The sequence below is a fragment of the Panthera onca genome, chromosome D1 (assembly GCF_046562875.1).
Source record: "Panthera onca isolate mPanOnc1 chromosome D1, mPanOnc1 haplotype 2, whole genome shotgun sequence".
Taxonomy (NCBI): domain Eukaryota; kingdom Metazoa; phylum Chordata; class Mammalia; order Carnivora; family Felidae; genus Panthera; species Panthera onca.
In genome coordinates, this window is record NC_138348.1 from 58,660,728 (window position 1) to 58,676,029 (window position 15,302).

General features: G+C 55.0%; 2 protein-coding genes across 7 annotated transcripts in view; both read right to left on the reverse strand.

Annotated features, from left to right (window-relative positions):
• Positions 1-15,302, reverse strand: part of KLHL35 (kelch like family member 35) — a 140,502-nt gene that overhangs the window by 46,952 nt on the left and 78,248 nt on the right. The window lies entirely within an intron of this gene.
• The window catches only part of GDPD5 (glycerophosphodiester phosphodiesterase domain containing 5), an 87,540-nt gene that overhangs the window by 33,161 nt on the left and 39,077 nt on the right, over positions 1-15,302 (reverse strand). For all 6 annotated transcript variants that reach the window (XM_060605589.3, XM_081790332.1, XM_081790333.1 and 3 more), the window contains one exon: positions 9,203-9,378. In XM_060605589.3, coding sequence (XP_060461572.1) covers positions 9,203-9,319 — 117 coding nt within the window. In that variant the 5' untranslated portion in view covers positions 9,320-9,378. The remainder of the gene's footprint in view (positions 1-9,202; positions 9,379-15,302) is intronic.

A 15,302-nucleotide genomic window follows, 5' to 3' on the forward strand; every position in this document is an offset into this window, starting at 1 on the left:
TTGGGGCGAGGTGCCCCTAGGAGTCCTCCACATGCTCCAACTCCTCTCGTCCTCCCCGCAGCTCTGCAAAGCAGGTGGTATAGTTGGAGGAAAGCAGAGGTCAGCCAGGGGAAGTGGCTTGCCCAAGGCCACAAAGGGCAAATGTAATAGTGGAGCCAGAATTCACACCCAGGTCTGGGTGCCTTCAGCATCTCCCACTGTCCCAGAGCAACAATGAGCAAGACATGTAATTGTCCTTGTCTGACCAAGGAGGAAATTGGCTCAGAGGGGCCAGGCCTGGCCCAAGGTCACACAGTGAGTCATAGGCAGTGCCAGGCCAGGAACCCTGGAATTTCAGACTTAGACAAGAGTTCAGAGATCATCTTGCCTCATCCTCTACAGATCCAATTCAGAGATGGAGAAACAGACCAAAAGAAGGGGAAGAGCCTGGAAGCAAGGACACAAGATTAATAGATAGTAAATTAGTACAGAAAGGATACAGAATTCGACAGATGGAGTGGGGACATCTATTGGTAAAAAATTATACCCCTACCTCACACCCCATACCAAAGCAAATCCCAGCACCTCCCCTCTACACCCTTGCCACCTCTCTCTTCCAGTCATCCTAGATATATGTGCTGTGCCCTGCACAGGGAGATGCATGAGGCCTGGATTCCCCTCTGAGCAACCCCCACAGGTGACTGAGAAGCCAGCAGGCAATTCCCATCCTACGGCCAGTTACGGGAGGAGAGATGGTCTAGAGGGCTTCCCGGAGGAGGGGATGCATGCAGCAAAGCTGGAAGGAATGGGCCTGCTGCGATGACAGGTTAGGGAGCCCGGACTGGGGCAGAGGGAGAGAACAGAAGGTATAAAGGCACAGAGCTCAGCAGCTTTTGTTTGGGAGAACTGGCTTCCTTTGCTATGGGCATATAAAAGCTCTATGTAGGAGTATTAACCTTCATATGTGCTGTATATTTTTTCTTTTTTAATTTTTTAATATTTACTTATTTTTGAGAGAGAGAAAGAGACAGACAGAGCGTGAGCAGAGGAGGGGCAGAGAGACACAGAATCCGAAGCAGGCTCCAGGCTCTGAGCTGTCAGCACAGAGCCTGACACAAGGCTCGAACTAATGAACTATGAGATCATGACCTGAACTGAAGCTGGATGTTTAACCGGCTGAGCCACCCAGGCGACCCTTTTTCTTTTTTTCAATGTCTTTTTTTTTTTTTTTTTCAGGCGGCAGTGGGTGGGGTGGCGGGAGGCATGGGCAGAGAAAGAGGGAGACAGAGGATCCAAAGCAGGGTCCACACTGTCACAACAGAGCCTGATGTGGGGCTCGAACTCACGAGCCGTGAAATCATGAGCTGAGCCGAAGTCAGATGCTTAACCAACTGAGCCACCCAGGCGCTCTTATTGTGTATTTTTTCTTATTTCATCGTTTTACTTTAATTTGGTTTATTATGCTTTCTGCATAAAAATTTAAATTTTCATGTAGTCTAATCTACCCTTCTTTTCCTTTATAGGTTTTTGCCTTTGGTATCATGTTTAAGACAGGTAGCCCAAGAGTATATATTTGATTCATATTTTATAGTGGTAATTTCTTGGCTTTGCGGTTTACATTCAAACCTGTAATCCACCCAGCTCTCTATATTCATCTGTCTACCGCTCCACACGGATGTATATATACGTGCACGGATAGAGGTTGGAAAGCCATTTCTCTCAAGCGTTAAGATTAGAATTCCATCTACTTTACATCTTTCCAAGTTGTTTGAATTTTCTCAACAAATGTGCACTTCCTCAATAGAGAAAAGGAATTTAAAGATAGAAAAAAAATACATTTTAATCCATCTGGAATTTATTTTGGTTTGAGGTAAGAGGCAGAGATCTAATTTTATTTCCACCAAATGGATACTTCAGCTGTCTCTACACGGTTTGTGAAATCTGCTGTCATTTCCACGTTCGTTTACCACACAGAATATCCTCACATGCGTGTGCACTGATTCTAGGCTTTCTAGTCTGCCCCACGGCAGCCCTTTCCCCGTGTGTGGTTGCTGCTGGGCACGGCTCCTTCCACAGGGCTGAGCCCTGCTCCCTGTGCCACCCCTGGGGTCCCCACCCTGCTTTAAGGTCCTAGAGTCCAGTGGGGCACCTGGGTGGCTGAGTCGGTTGAGCGTCTGACTGACTTGGGCTCAGGTCATGATTTCACAGTTTGTGGGTCTGAGTCCCGCGCTGGGCTCTGTGCTGACAGCTCAGAGCCTGGAGCCTGCTTTGGATTCTGTGTCTCCCTCTCTCTCTGCCCCTCCCCGCTCACACTCTTGCTCTCTCTCTTTCTTTCTCAAAAATAAATAAACATTAAAAAAAAAAAAAGTTTGCAGAGTTCAGCTGTGCCCTCAGCACCACACAGCCCTGCAAAGACTGGAGAGCTTGAGGGGTGCCTACCCACAGAGGGCCAGTCTGCCCTCCTGCAGGCTGGATCTCGGGCACGCCAGCTCCTCCTCCACTCATCAGCCTGTTTTCACCCTTGCCACATGCCAAATGGGGGGACTGATGCACCGGAAAAAGTCTGGGAAATGTCAGCTGGGAAGGGTGTGGGGAGCTCTGGGAGGGGAGAGGCAGGCAGGCCCTGGCAGGATTACTTTGGCCCTGACCCAGGAGATTTGGGGGAGGGGGTGGCCTGGGGAGGTTTGAGATGTATTACAGCATTAGGGCCAAGCAGGGAAAGGGATTAGAGTCCCCACCCCCAGCCAGCTCCTGACAGCCTAAGAGGCCGGATTTATTTTTCTGGGCTACAGAGAGCTGGGCAATTAGGCCTCTGTCTGCCCTTGCTTCTGCTGGGGTGCACTCAGAGCGGCTCATTAGGCAGTAGAATTAAACCAAGCCCAGCCTGGAACACCCTGCCTCTCCCCACCCACCCTAGGGGTTGCATCAGCCCATAGGGAGACAGGAGCAGAAGAGCTGGGGGGGCGGGGGGGGGGGTGCTCAGGAGGGATCATCCCAGGCCCTCAGAGGGCCCTGCCAAGGCCACAGGGTGGTGGGTGGCTGCACTGCTGATGTTCCATCTCCTGTCCCACCCAGGCTCCCTAAGCAGACACTCAAGGCAGTCACGGAATGTTTGCCGCTTCCCAGGGAGGGCCAGGCACCCTCGGCACCATTCAAGGAGGAGCTAGGTGGAGTACAGGGGTTCCCGAAGGCCAGAGATGGCCTGGCTTTATTGTGGCGATAAATCCTCAGCTGTTTGTACTGCAACAAACCAGCGCTCTGCCAGACTCTCCTCTGTCTCTCATGGATGCAATAACATCATCTCCCGTTTTCTTATCGTCATGTCAGCCCTGCAAGGCTTAAAGGATAACATGGGGTCTTATCCCCATTTTAGGAATGGGAAAACTGGGGATCAGAGGGCGCCCCTCTGACCTGCTGTGCCCCTTTCGGCCAAAGTGCTGGAGAAGGGAACAGCCACCCCTTTGAAAGTTTATAGGGAGAACACACTTTCCCCAGAGTCGGGACGGCGGTCTCTCTTGCACCACACGTGACGTGCATTGGTACCCGTTGTCTAACTGGACCCTTGCGGCATGAATCTGAACCTCCATCTAACCCGTAAGCAAGCCGGGGCCCAGAGAAGGTCTGGCCTTGCCTGAGGGTCGCACACTAAGTCACAATGTAGACGGGGCAGAGTTCAGGCCACAGCTCCCTGGCAGGGAATACCCAAGCACTTCTGGCTGACTCCAATCACACCCTGGAGCCCAGGGCAAAGGCTGCTTCATCCAGGGAGCCCAGCTTGACTCCCAGTTGGGATCCACTCCCCTGTCAAGGCCCACTTGGTGGCGACAGGACAGGGATGTGGGGAACCAGCTGGGACACTCTCCACCCCTGGGCTCCTGCCCACCGGCAGAGCCCAATCTGGCTCCGAGCGTGGCCTGGGAGGTCCTGCGAAGTCAGCGCCCTCATCTGCCAACCACAGCTGGGGGCACCGGAAGACAGCATGCACCTGTCCATACGTGTATGCTGGCCCTCTCCAGACACCCAATATCTGAGAACTCATCAGCGGTCCTGCCTCTCCAGGCCCAGTCAGCAGGGTGGCAGGCACGGCCCCTAACTGGCTTGCTCACCATTCTTCAGGCCCCTGCCTCAACCATCCTCCCAGCCTGGCCCAGGCCCCTCCTCCGAGGCCCAGGCTCCACTCTCACAACACTGAGTCCCTTGGGAAACACAGAAAGTCACAGTCCGAAGGGGCAGCCCAGGCCTGAGGTGCTGTGGGAGCCCGAGGGAGGGAGGCCTGATTCTCTTTTTGTTCGAGGGGGTAATTCTTAGAAGGGTAGGCGTTCATGACGAGCCTTGAGACGTAAAGAGAGAAGGGGCGTTCCAAGTGAGGGGACAGCCTGAGCAAAAGCAGGATGCTATGAAGGGGTGAGGTTCTCCTGGGAGGGGCAAGGGGTGGGGGGTGGAGGTCTGATGAACATCCCCCAGTGGGGGTCTTCTTGTATGGCTGCAGGGGCTCCTGTCATAGGAAGTAGGTCTTGGGGGAAGAGAGACTTAGCTGCCTGTGTCCCACCTGCACTGTGCTCTTCCTGGACTCTACAGAGACCACTCTCCCCTCCCACTTGCCCCTGGACACAGCACCATTTCCCATTTCCATCCCTGGAATGGCCTCATTTCTAGCTAGGCTAGAAATCAGGGGATGGTGGGAGGCATCATAAAGGACTCCCTCGATCTCTTCCACAGCCAGTCTGTTGATTATACCTTCCAAGTGTCTCTAGAATCCCTCCCTTTGCAAGGAACCGGCATACCCCTCCCTGGGGTATGCAAAGCGGCCTCCACCTCTCTCTCTCTCTAGTTCCCTGCTCTCCCCACCTCCACCCCAGGCCCCTCAGCGCATCCTCCACAATTTAACCAGACTGGTCCTCGCACAGCCTGAGTCTGACTGGTCTGCCTCCACCCAGGAGGGGGGACAGGCTCCCTGGCACAGCCTCAGGCCCAGGCCATGTGGCCACCACCTTCCCTCCTCACGCGGAGCCACACTGAGGCCAGATTGCTTTCGGTTCCCAAACACAAGAAACTCCAGTACACAAGGAAGCTCTGGTCCGCATGGCTCCCCGTGCCTTGAACACTTCCCCAGCTGGCGAGACAGGACTAACTCCCAGACATCAGGTCAGGCCAGCTCTCCTGCCTGGGGTTTTCCTGGGCCTCAGCAGGGATGATCCTGGGTGGCCTGGGTATGTTGGATCTTGTATGCTCCCCCACCAGCCTAGGAGCCCTTCAAGGGAGGGGGGAGCCGGGTCAGATACCCCTCCCTGACCCCAGGGCCCAGAACAAGTATCGGGACGGACGGGTGTGTTGATTAAATAAGTAATTAGTGCATCCCAGACAAGACTGTGGGTGTGGAACAGTCTGGACTGGGGATGCAAGCAGGGGGCAATGCAGGCTGTGCCTTCAACACCCGTGGCTTGAATAAACCACTCATTCTTCCTGGAGCCTCCTCTGTGAGACAGAGGGGCCAATCGAGCTTTTTAAAAAACAGCCCTCAAAAGGCAAATGTGCTATAGAAACACGAGAGAGGTGACAGTCACTGTCTGTCTTGGGCTGGGAAGTTCCTTCAGGTGTCTGACTTATATGCCTCTTGCTACAGAGAAGCTGGTTTTGACACTATGCTGCCTCCCACAGACACACAGTCTTCAGGGGGCCCTGGGGGACAGCCTGAGAACTGTCTTCTGTCCTAGCAAGTCCTTAATTGGCGGCATTAGAGTAATGAGTCACAGACAACAACCAATTAATTATCCCCAGTTATAAAAAGCTTCACTTCCCCTTCCTAGCTGTCGAGTGAGCCAGCCTCCTGCTGCCAGGCTCCTCCACTCCCTAGGGGCTGGGGGCAGAATAGGTCATTTCACCTCTCCGGTCCTCAGTTTCCTGCTTCCTTATTTGTCCAGTGTGTGTCCTGGGGGTGGGGGACAGTACGAGCAAAGGATCGGAGGAGGTGGGAATGCGTCAGGCTGGGGGGACAGGAAGGATAGGCTGGTGGGGCAGGAAGGAGGCTGCCAGCTGGGACCCAGAGGAGGGGGCTCCTCCCGGCTCCCCAGGATCCACTCTTGTACTGCAGGGCCAGCTCTTGATCCCAGAGCCACGGAAGGCTCCAGGTCTGGCATTCAAGCCACTCCCATTCTTGCCCTGCACACTCCTGGTCTCACGATCTTCTTCCTCCTCCCCAGGCAACTTCCCAAGTGATCCTCCAGGCCCTGCTTTCTTCCCCTTCTTGCAAGTTTTCATTTAATCTCCTACTCCAACCATGCATGCCCCCCGCCCCCCCACACCCTTCATCTTCCTGAGGCTCCTGTTGCAAATCTATCGTGGACTCCCTCCAGTGTGATGTGTGTTGCGGCTTTAAGCCTTGAGTTCTCCATCGGCATGACAGTTAACTGCCCCACAGGGGCGACCTAACAAATCAACAGGGCAATGCAGGTAAGCTCTAGGATCCCAGCATACAATAGGGATCCAATAAATGTTAACTGTTACTCTCATGCTTTATTTCCCAGGCTGAGCAAGATCATGAGTGAAATGCTTCTGCAACTCACCCCCAGTCTGTCACCCCATTTCACAGATGAGGACCAGAGAGGTCTGGCTTCACAGAAGAACTTGACCCAGGGCTTGTCTGAGTTGGGAAAGACCAGGGGAGGCTCCCCCAAGGGGACTTGAGGGGCGGCAGTACCTGGGCAGAGGGAGGGGCCCCCAAAATCTGAGGGGAAGTTGGGGATGAGAAGAGGCACAGGCCCAAAGTTGGAGCCCCCACGCCTTTTGGAGGCCCTGACAGTGCTCTTTCCCCCCATCCTGTGCTTCCAGAGCTCACCCCAGGGCCTGTTCGTTCAGCAAAACTTAGGGAGTTTGCTCCTACTCTGCACCAGCTCTGACGCCATCACTGTTCCCCTCACTGTGTCAGGCTAGAGGGCCCAGCCCCCCCGAAAGGACATCACAGGCCTCGCCCTTGGTCCTCACCCAGCCATCTAAGGAGGGACTGGGGAGAAAGAACAAGGGGGAAAGAGAGAAAAAGGGTGAGCAGCCTGAGGCTGGAACCCAGGAAGTGGGCGGGGAAGCGGAATGAGGTGAGTGACAGGGAAGGGGAGTCTCCGTGGTTCGTGGGTCGCCTGAGGTGAGCTCAGCCCTTCCTGTGGAGGCCCGGAGGCTCTGACACCCAGAGCTGTGGCAAAACCCTCTCCAGGCCAAGCTGGCTTGTGGCCCCTGCAGCCCCTACTGCCTTTGTGCCATACCTGGCACCCCAGCTCTTGGCATCTGCGGAGCCGGCACCACTTGGGCTCTGAGTCAGTCCAAAACTGGCCTCAGCTCACCACTTCCTCCACCCCGGGGCCCCGTGCTGGTCACAGCCAAGCCCGGTCACTTCCTGACTCTGAAGCCTGGGATGGGCCTGTCCTGGGCGCACTGAGGGGTGTGGGATGTCCTGGGAGCCACGCCTTCCTCCAGCGGCTACTCTGACAGCCTAGGGGCTTGCTGCTGGGGAGCCCAGCCATCCTCCTCCCTCAGCTTCCGATGTCTTCCCACCCGGAGCTATTGGACCTACGCTGTCCGGGGCCAGCTCCCAACTCTGCCCCTCACTGGCATCCCTGGCTTCTGCTTCTCCATGTGAAATGGTGGCCGCGACATCTAGCTCGAGGGCTCGTTGGGAGGAACGAGTAGCCGTGTGTCAGCGCTCAGCACCGCTCCTGGCACAGACACCCAGATGCCAGCTGCCTGCCAAGCTTCTGCCTTTCCCGACACGGGGAGGCCCTGCTGCCTGCCCCGAGTCCCTGGGGGGAACACAGCTCAGAGCAGATCACAGTGGAAAAGGAATTCTCAAGTCTTGACCTAACCCCTGTTCCATTTCACAGATGGAGAGGCCGAGGCCCTGGAGTCGGGAATGACTTAACGACTAGTCACAGCCAGCACTGTGCCTGTCCCTTGGTGCCATTAGTGCCACCGGCAGCTCCCTCAGTGGGGATGTTATTGCACAGGTGAGAAAGCCCAGAGTCAACCGGGTACAATTTTGTGCAATTTGGTACAACTGGGCGCTATTTGGACTTAAGCCTGCCTGACTTCCGATCTCATGGCCCACATCACTGTTGGGGAGATCCCACAAACACGTAAGAGGGAAAGGCTGTCCCAGGCAGGGCCGAGGGTAGACTGAGGCTGCCACCCAAGCCCTGCAGGGACCTGCCCTGGGGCCTTGGGCAGGCCCCTCCCTCTTCCTTGCCTCAGCTTAGCATGTGGCCTCCTCTGGGCTGGGAGTGGTAATACATCGGGCCATGTGGCACCTGCTTCTTACCATTTGGGAGTCATGAACCCAGGCTCCTGACTCAGGCTAGTGCTCTGTCGGTCACCAGCACAGGCAGAGAAGGAGGTCAGGATGGTGGACAGGCTTCCCCATCCTCCCCATCCAGAGAGCCTGGTGATACTTGGCCTCTGACCTCAGCTGACCACCCACACCTTTGGCCTATTTCAAGGCTGGCTGAATTTGGAGGCTGGCTTCTTTGTTCCGACAAACAGGAAAGAGGAGGAAAGCTGTTTACCGGGCAGCAAACCTGTTAGATAAACTCCTTTGACCTCCCTCTCTTCCCTCCTGAAGGAGTTGGGTTCCTTCAGAGAAGAAACTAGATCCACGGGCTGACAGAGACCCAGGGACGGAAGCGTGGCTCGGCTCCGGGTCTGGCCTGGGGTGCCGGCCATTGAAGGAGGCTTTCTTTATCTGGCTGGGCACCTGCTGCCAGCTCCGACAGGCCTGTGGCTCAGGTGACAGAGTCCTGGTGCCAGGCCATGGCCCTGCCAGCTCCCAAGCTCCAGGAGGGCCTGGCACCACCTCCTCACCCTTCCCTCCAACCACTCACCTGCTTGCCGGCCTGTCTGGATCTGCCAGGAAGCTGAAAACTTCTGTTCACCTTGGGGTGAGCCCTTCCTCTTGGAGTGTCCCTCCTGGAGCGTCCCTCTCTGCCAAGACCTCAGGAGCAGCCCAGGTCCCGTGTGTCAGAGGAGAGCTCACCAGCCTCATCTGTGACAGGGTGGCCTACTTCCTTTCCCACCTGGTCACGTAGATTTAGGAGTGACCACGGGCCCATTTTATAGAAGGAGACACTGAAACCCAGAGGGGCATTGACCTGTCCAGAGCCACACAGCAGAGTGATGGAGCTGAGACGCTTCCCCCAGGCCCTGGGGCTCCCTAGTCCTCTGACCCCATCCCAGCCTGGCTCACCGGTGTGGTGTCATCGTGGGATCTCTGGTAGCGCTTCCAGCGGCAGCCGTAGATGCCCGTGAGGCAGGAGAGGCACAGCTGTGGCTCATAGTACTGCAGGGGCTGGTGTCTCACCATGCTCTTGCGTGCGGCCCTGGCGCCCGGCCCTCAGGCACCCATGAGGCCCCTGGCCGGTCCTGCAGGAGGAAGCACAGGGGCATGAGGCAGGGGAGGTGCAGGCAGCCAGCCCCAGCCCCAGCCCCAGCAGAAGGTGCCAGTCCCGCCCAGGGCCCGGCGGTAAGGCCCACACCCTTGCCGGCTCCCCGGCAGTCTCCTGCCCCTCACCCCCGACCCGATCCCTCCCAGCCACACCTGCTGTGTACCTGCTGCTGCTTCCTGTGCCGGGACTGCTTTTCCCTTAGAGCTCCACGGGGCTCCCTCCTCCCCTCCTCTCCTCAGGTCTTTGCTCAAATGTTCTCTTCTCAACCAGACTTTCCCAGGCCATCTCCTGTCAAACTGCAACCCCTTCCCATCCTCCCTCAGCCGTTCTCAGCTTTATTTTCTCAATCGTGTCCCCCAGTGTATTTTATTTGAAATACAGCAGGCACTAGGTGAACACTTTGCCCCTCAGGTGGCAGGGCCTACGTCCCAAACCCATTTGATAACTGGACAAGCTGAGGCTCGGAAAAAGGACGGGACGGCACCTGGCGTGCAGTCTGACACCCGGCTGCGGTCAAGCTGGGAAACTGCTCTGGTGCCCCCAAAGTGTTCGCTCCTTTGGGCTCAGGGGGCTGCCCGCTCAGGGAGTTCTGCCCGTGGTCGGTGGAACAATGAATGGTGGCCTGTGGGTTGAGTTGCTGCCATCAGGGCAACTGCCCGACCCTGCCTGGCGCCCAGGAGACACCTGTGGGGGGGTTCGGCCTCTTGGGGCCAGCAAGGGCCAAATGTGGTCAAGTGGCCGCCGGCCTGGGCCCCTCACACGCCCTGATGTCAAACATCATCTGATCCTTATCGCCACTGTCATTATCATCCCACTGACCAACGAGGGGCCTGGGGCCCAGAGCAGCCAAATAATTTACCCAAGGGGTCAGGATGCAACCCCCCCCCATCTGTGGGACTCTAGAAACTCGAAGCCACATGTTATGTGTCGGGTCCTATCCTAGGTCCTGGAGACAATGTGAACAGGACAGGCACACCGATGCCCTCAGGGCCCCCGTAGGACCCGTGAGAGGCAAAGTCAGTCACTTATTCTGCATTACTCTTATAGCAGCCCTATGAGATCAAACTCACAAGCCAAAAATTTCACCCTTTATTCTTAAAAAAAATTTTTTTTAACGTTTATTTATTTTTGGGAGACAGACAGAGTGTACAAGCAGGGGAGGGGCAGAGAGAGGGGGCGGGGAGAGAACCCCAAGCAGGCTCCATACTCAGTGTGGAGCCTGATGCAGGGCTCAATCTCATGAACCATGAGAGATCATGACCTGAGCTGAAATCAAGACTTGGATGCTTAACCGACTGAGCCACCCAGGCGCCCCTCCATGTTTAACCTTTGAAAATGGCCAAAAGCTGCTTTGCAAGAACAACAAAGCAGCCGCAGCATTTGACATTCCCCACGTATTATCATTATCACCCCCATTCTACAGATGAGAAATCTGAAGCACAGAAATGTTCAGCCATTTGCCAAAGGTCACACAGCAGAGCCAGTCAGTCTGGCTCCAAGGGGCCTTGCTCTAGGCCCAGGGTTGGCAAATTGTAACTCATGTAACTCAATCCAACCAGCCACCTATTTTTATATAACCCACAAGCTAAGAATGGTTTTTCTATATTTTCACAGTTTGGGGGAACAAATGAAAACAATATTTTGTGACACATGAAAATTATACGAGACTCAGATTTCCGTGTCCATAAATAAAGTTTTATTGGATGCAGCCTCAATCATTTGCTTATGCATTGTCTATGGCTTCCGTAACTATAACTGCAGAGGTGGGTGATTGTAAGAGAGACTGAATGGCCAACAAAGACTAGAATACATACTGCCCAGCCCTTTACAGGGCCAGTTTGCTGACCTCAACCCCTGGGCCGGCTATAATGGCTCAGGAGCTGGTATTTTGGAGACAGTAAGGGGGACCTGTGGGCACTTAACATTGTGCATGGTGGCAGGGGGAGGGGGAGGGCGGGGGGAGGGGGAGCGGTGGGGCATGCTTCCTGGAGGCAGCACTGAGCTGAGGCCTAAGTGCCCAGGGGCTGCTCCAGAGGGGCGGTCGGTCTGGGCTTCGGGCCTACCCACAGCTTCCACCTCGGTGGTACTCAGGGCCTCGACCTACCCCTGCTCCCCTGCCCCACCCGACCAAATGCTAACCTCAGCACAAGGATTACAGCCTCTGGTCTGTTAGGAGGGGGGAGATGCATTAGGGCCTTGCTGGGAATATTGACTGACCAGGAGCCTCCTAATTGCTGGGAATTGTCTGGCATAGCCTCTGTGCCCGTGGCTCCCCGGGGAGGTATGTGGAATAGGATGTAGCTGCTGAGGGCTCTCTGAGCCAAGCTGAGCCCAGGGCTTAGGGAACAGTGTGCAGTGGGGTGCTGTTGTAGCCTGGTGACTTAGGTCCTGTGGGGTTGTGGAGCGGCAGGGGCAGTTGGGGGAGAAGGCTCTCAGCTTTACTTCATTCCACTCTAGAAGGAGCGTACAAATGTATTCCCACATTCGCAGCCTTCCAGAGGGGGTAGAAGGCCAGATCTTACCCCAAGAGTAGGGCCTCTGCTGGTCAGATCCATCCCATCTGTCCCCACCTTTGCTCTGTGGCTGGGGCCTCTAGGGTTCTTCCCTGAGCCTTGGTTTCTGAATCTGTAAAATGGGGTAACAGCCTTTGCCTTGACACCCATAGGAGACCAGACTGGGGGGCGGGTGCCGAGAGGGCACATCACTGCAGTGACTGAGGTATAGCAGGTGGGTGTTCTGTGAACAGGAGCGCACGCCCAGGTCCCCCTGCTCTCACAAGCCTTTCCCAGGACTCCTGGAGCCTGGGACTGAGTCCCACGTGTCCTCTGCTCTGCCCCCCCCCCCTCCCCCCCAACAATGAGCATTACAAAGCACCAGGAATGGAAATTGCACTTCAAATCAGGAAAGCAGAACCGCCTGCCCTGGGGCCTCAGCCCAGGGCTCAGCTGATTGTGGCTCTTGGAATCATCTCCCCCCTTCCCCCAGCTTGATGAATTTTCACACCATTCACAACTATAGGGGCATCTTGGGGAGGCAAACCTCTTCTCTCTCCTCTGCATATTCTCCTGGGGCCTTTTGTCCCTTCCCACGGCTTCAGTTACTAGGTGTGGCAAAGCCCACCTGGTGGCTGTGTCCTGATTGAGACAGCCAGAAGCAACTGCCTGTCCCTGGGCGAGTCACCCAGGCCCTGCAGACCCAGCACAGGCCACATTGACCTCTTCAACCTGCTTTTTTTTTTTTTTTTTAATGTTTATTTATTTTGAGAGAGAGAGAGAGGGGGGCAGAGAGAGGGAGACACAGAATCTGAAGCAGGCTCCAGGCTCCGAGCTGTCAGTACAGAGCCCGACACGGGGCCCGAACCTGTGAAACGTGAGATCACGACCTGAGCTGCAGCCCAATGCCCAACTAACTGAGCCACCCAGGCACCCCAAGGTTTTTTATTTTTTTTATTTTTTAATGTTTATTTATTTTTGAGAGAGAGAGAGACAGAGTGTGAGTGGGGGAGGGCAGAGAGAGAGGGAGACCCAGAATGTGAAGCAGGCTCCAGGCTCTGAGTTGTCAGCACAGAGCCCGATGCAGGGCTCAAACTCACGGTCCGTGAGATCATGACCTGAGCCAAAGTCAGATGCTTAACCAACTGAGCCACCCAGGCACCCTGCCCCCCCTCCCCCCCCAACCTGCTTCTAACATCCCTCACAGCCTCTTCTCACCATCCTCTTGGCCTGGCTCAGGTCTCATCTCTCCCCTAGGTAGGAAATCCTCTGGCCTCCCTCCGGGGATCACACCCCACCAACCCAAGCCCTCACCTGTGGCCAGAGCAAGCTCTTGAACAAATGGCTTCTGATTTCTCCAGCCTTATCCTCCAGAACTTGCTGTCCCTTCAGCTGACTAATACCTACCCATCCTTCAAGTCTCAGCTCAGACATTATCTCCTCCAGGGAGCCTCCCCTGAGATCCAGGTTGGTTAGAGGGTTTCCCAGCTTCCCATAGCCCTCAGTCTTCCCCAGGCATCTTGCATGAGCACTGTTGATGGGCCTGTCTCCCCCATGGGATGGCTTGAATTATTCCCACATCCCCAGGGACCAGCCACAAAAGGAGGAGGCACTGAGGGCTTCCCGGAAGGTACTTCTGAGGAGGCCCAGAAGTCTTGCTAACAGAGACGTGCTGCTCAGACACTGAGCACTCAAGCAAGCTCCCAGAAACCAGACTCTCCCCAGCCTCCCCTGCCACTTCCTTTTCCCACCAGGGCTAATGGTATTACTTAGGATGGATCGATTTCTCCAAGCAACCTCCAGGACTGCCGGTATCAGCCAAGTTCCCAAGAAATCCCTAGCAGGGAGCTCCTCCTGGCCGTGGGATAAGAGAAAGCCCTCGCTTCTGAGCCTGATGTTCAAGGGCGCCCCTCGGCCCAAAGTTCTGTTTTCTGCCTGAATTCCTGGCCCCTGCCCTGAACTTTCATGGCCTCCTGTTTTACACAGGGGAGGGCCTTCAAGGGGTCAGACCCGGGATGGAGTGAGCACCAGCTACAGAGCAGGATATTGGCACTATTAGGGTCTTCTCCCATCCTGACATCCTGGGCACGGACCTGACCCTCCTTCCTGCTTCTACCTCACACGACCATCCTCATCGCGCTGAACGGCACTGGCTATAGCCCCCCCAAGCCTGTTCTCTTTCCTGAGAGTGGAAAGAATTTCAGGCCAGATGTCAGTGCCCAGGTTCCAGCCTGGTCTTCAACGGACTTGCCGTGTAACCTTGGACAGGTCACTAGCTCTCTCTGAGCCTTACTGTAACCACCCGAGAAACGGGGACTAGATGGAGTGACACAAAAAAGTACCCAAGGCTGCAAAAAAAGGAATCAAACATAGATACATGTTACAACATGAATAAATCTCGAAAACATGATGCAAAGTGAAAGAAGCCAGTTATTACAGAAAGTGACAGGGATTGTACCAAAGTAGAGCTCGACAGCCTTCTTTTACAGTCTAGAAATATTGGCCCCAGGGTGAACAGATGAACAAACCGTGATCCACCCAGACAATGGAAGAGTACTCAGTGATAGAGCGAAATGTGCCATCAAGCCACACGAGCACCTGAAGAGACCTTCAAAAGCCTATCGTTAAGTGACGGAAGCCTGAAAAGGCTCCAGACTATATGATGCCAGCTCTGTGACATGCTGGTAAAGATAAAACCATGGGAGCGGTAGAGAGATCAGCGGGTGTCAGGGGTGGAGGGCAGGAGAAGAGCAGAAGATTTCTAGGGCAATGAAACTGTTCTATAGGACACCACAGTGACGGACACATGTCACCATACCTTTGTCAAACCCCACGGAATGCACCACACCAAGAGCGAGCCCTAGTGTAACTGTGACTTTAGGTAACACCGTGTCAACATTGTCTCTCGCGGTAACAAATGCGCCACCCTAATATAGGATGGTGACAATAAGGGCCACTGTGAGGTGGGGAGGGAGAGTATGGTAGCAGCTCTCTTTCCTTTGGATCGATTCTTGTGTAAACTTAGATACCTCCAAAAAAAGAAAAAAGCCTAGGGGCACCTGGGTGGTTCAGTTAGTTAAGCATCAGACCCTTGATTTTGGCTCAGGTCATGATCTCACAGTTCACGAGTTCAAGCCGCACGTCCGGCTCCATGCTGACAGTGGGGAGCCTGCTTGGGATTCTCTCTCTTTCCTCTCTCTCTGCCCTTCCCCTGCGTGCGTGTGCTCGCTCTCACGTGCACTATCTCTCTCTGTCTCTCAAAATAAACAAACTTAAAAAAAAAACAACCCAAAAGTATATTCATTAAATATATATGGATTCAACTTCGATATCTCTATCAATGGATTGACCAACAGACAGACAGGCAGGCTGGAGAGATTAAGTGATTCACCCAAGACCAAACAGCTGA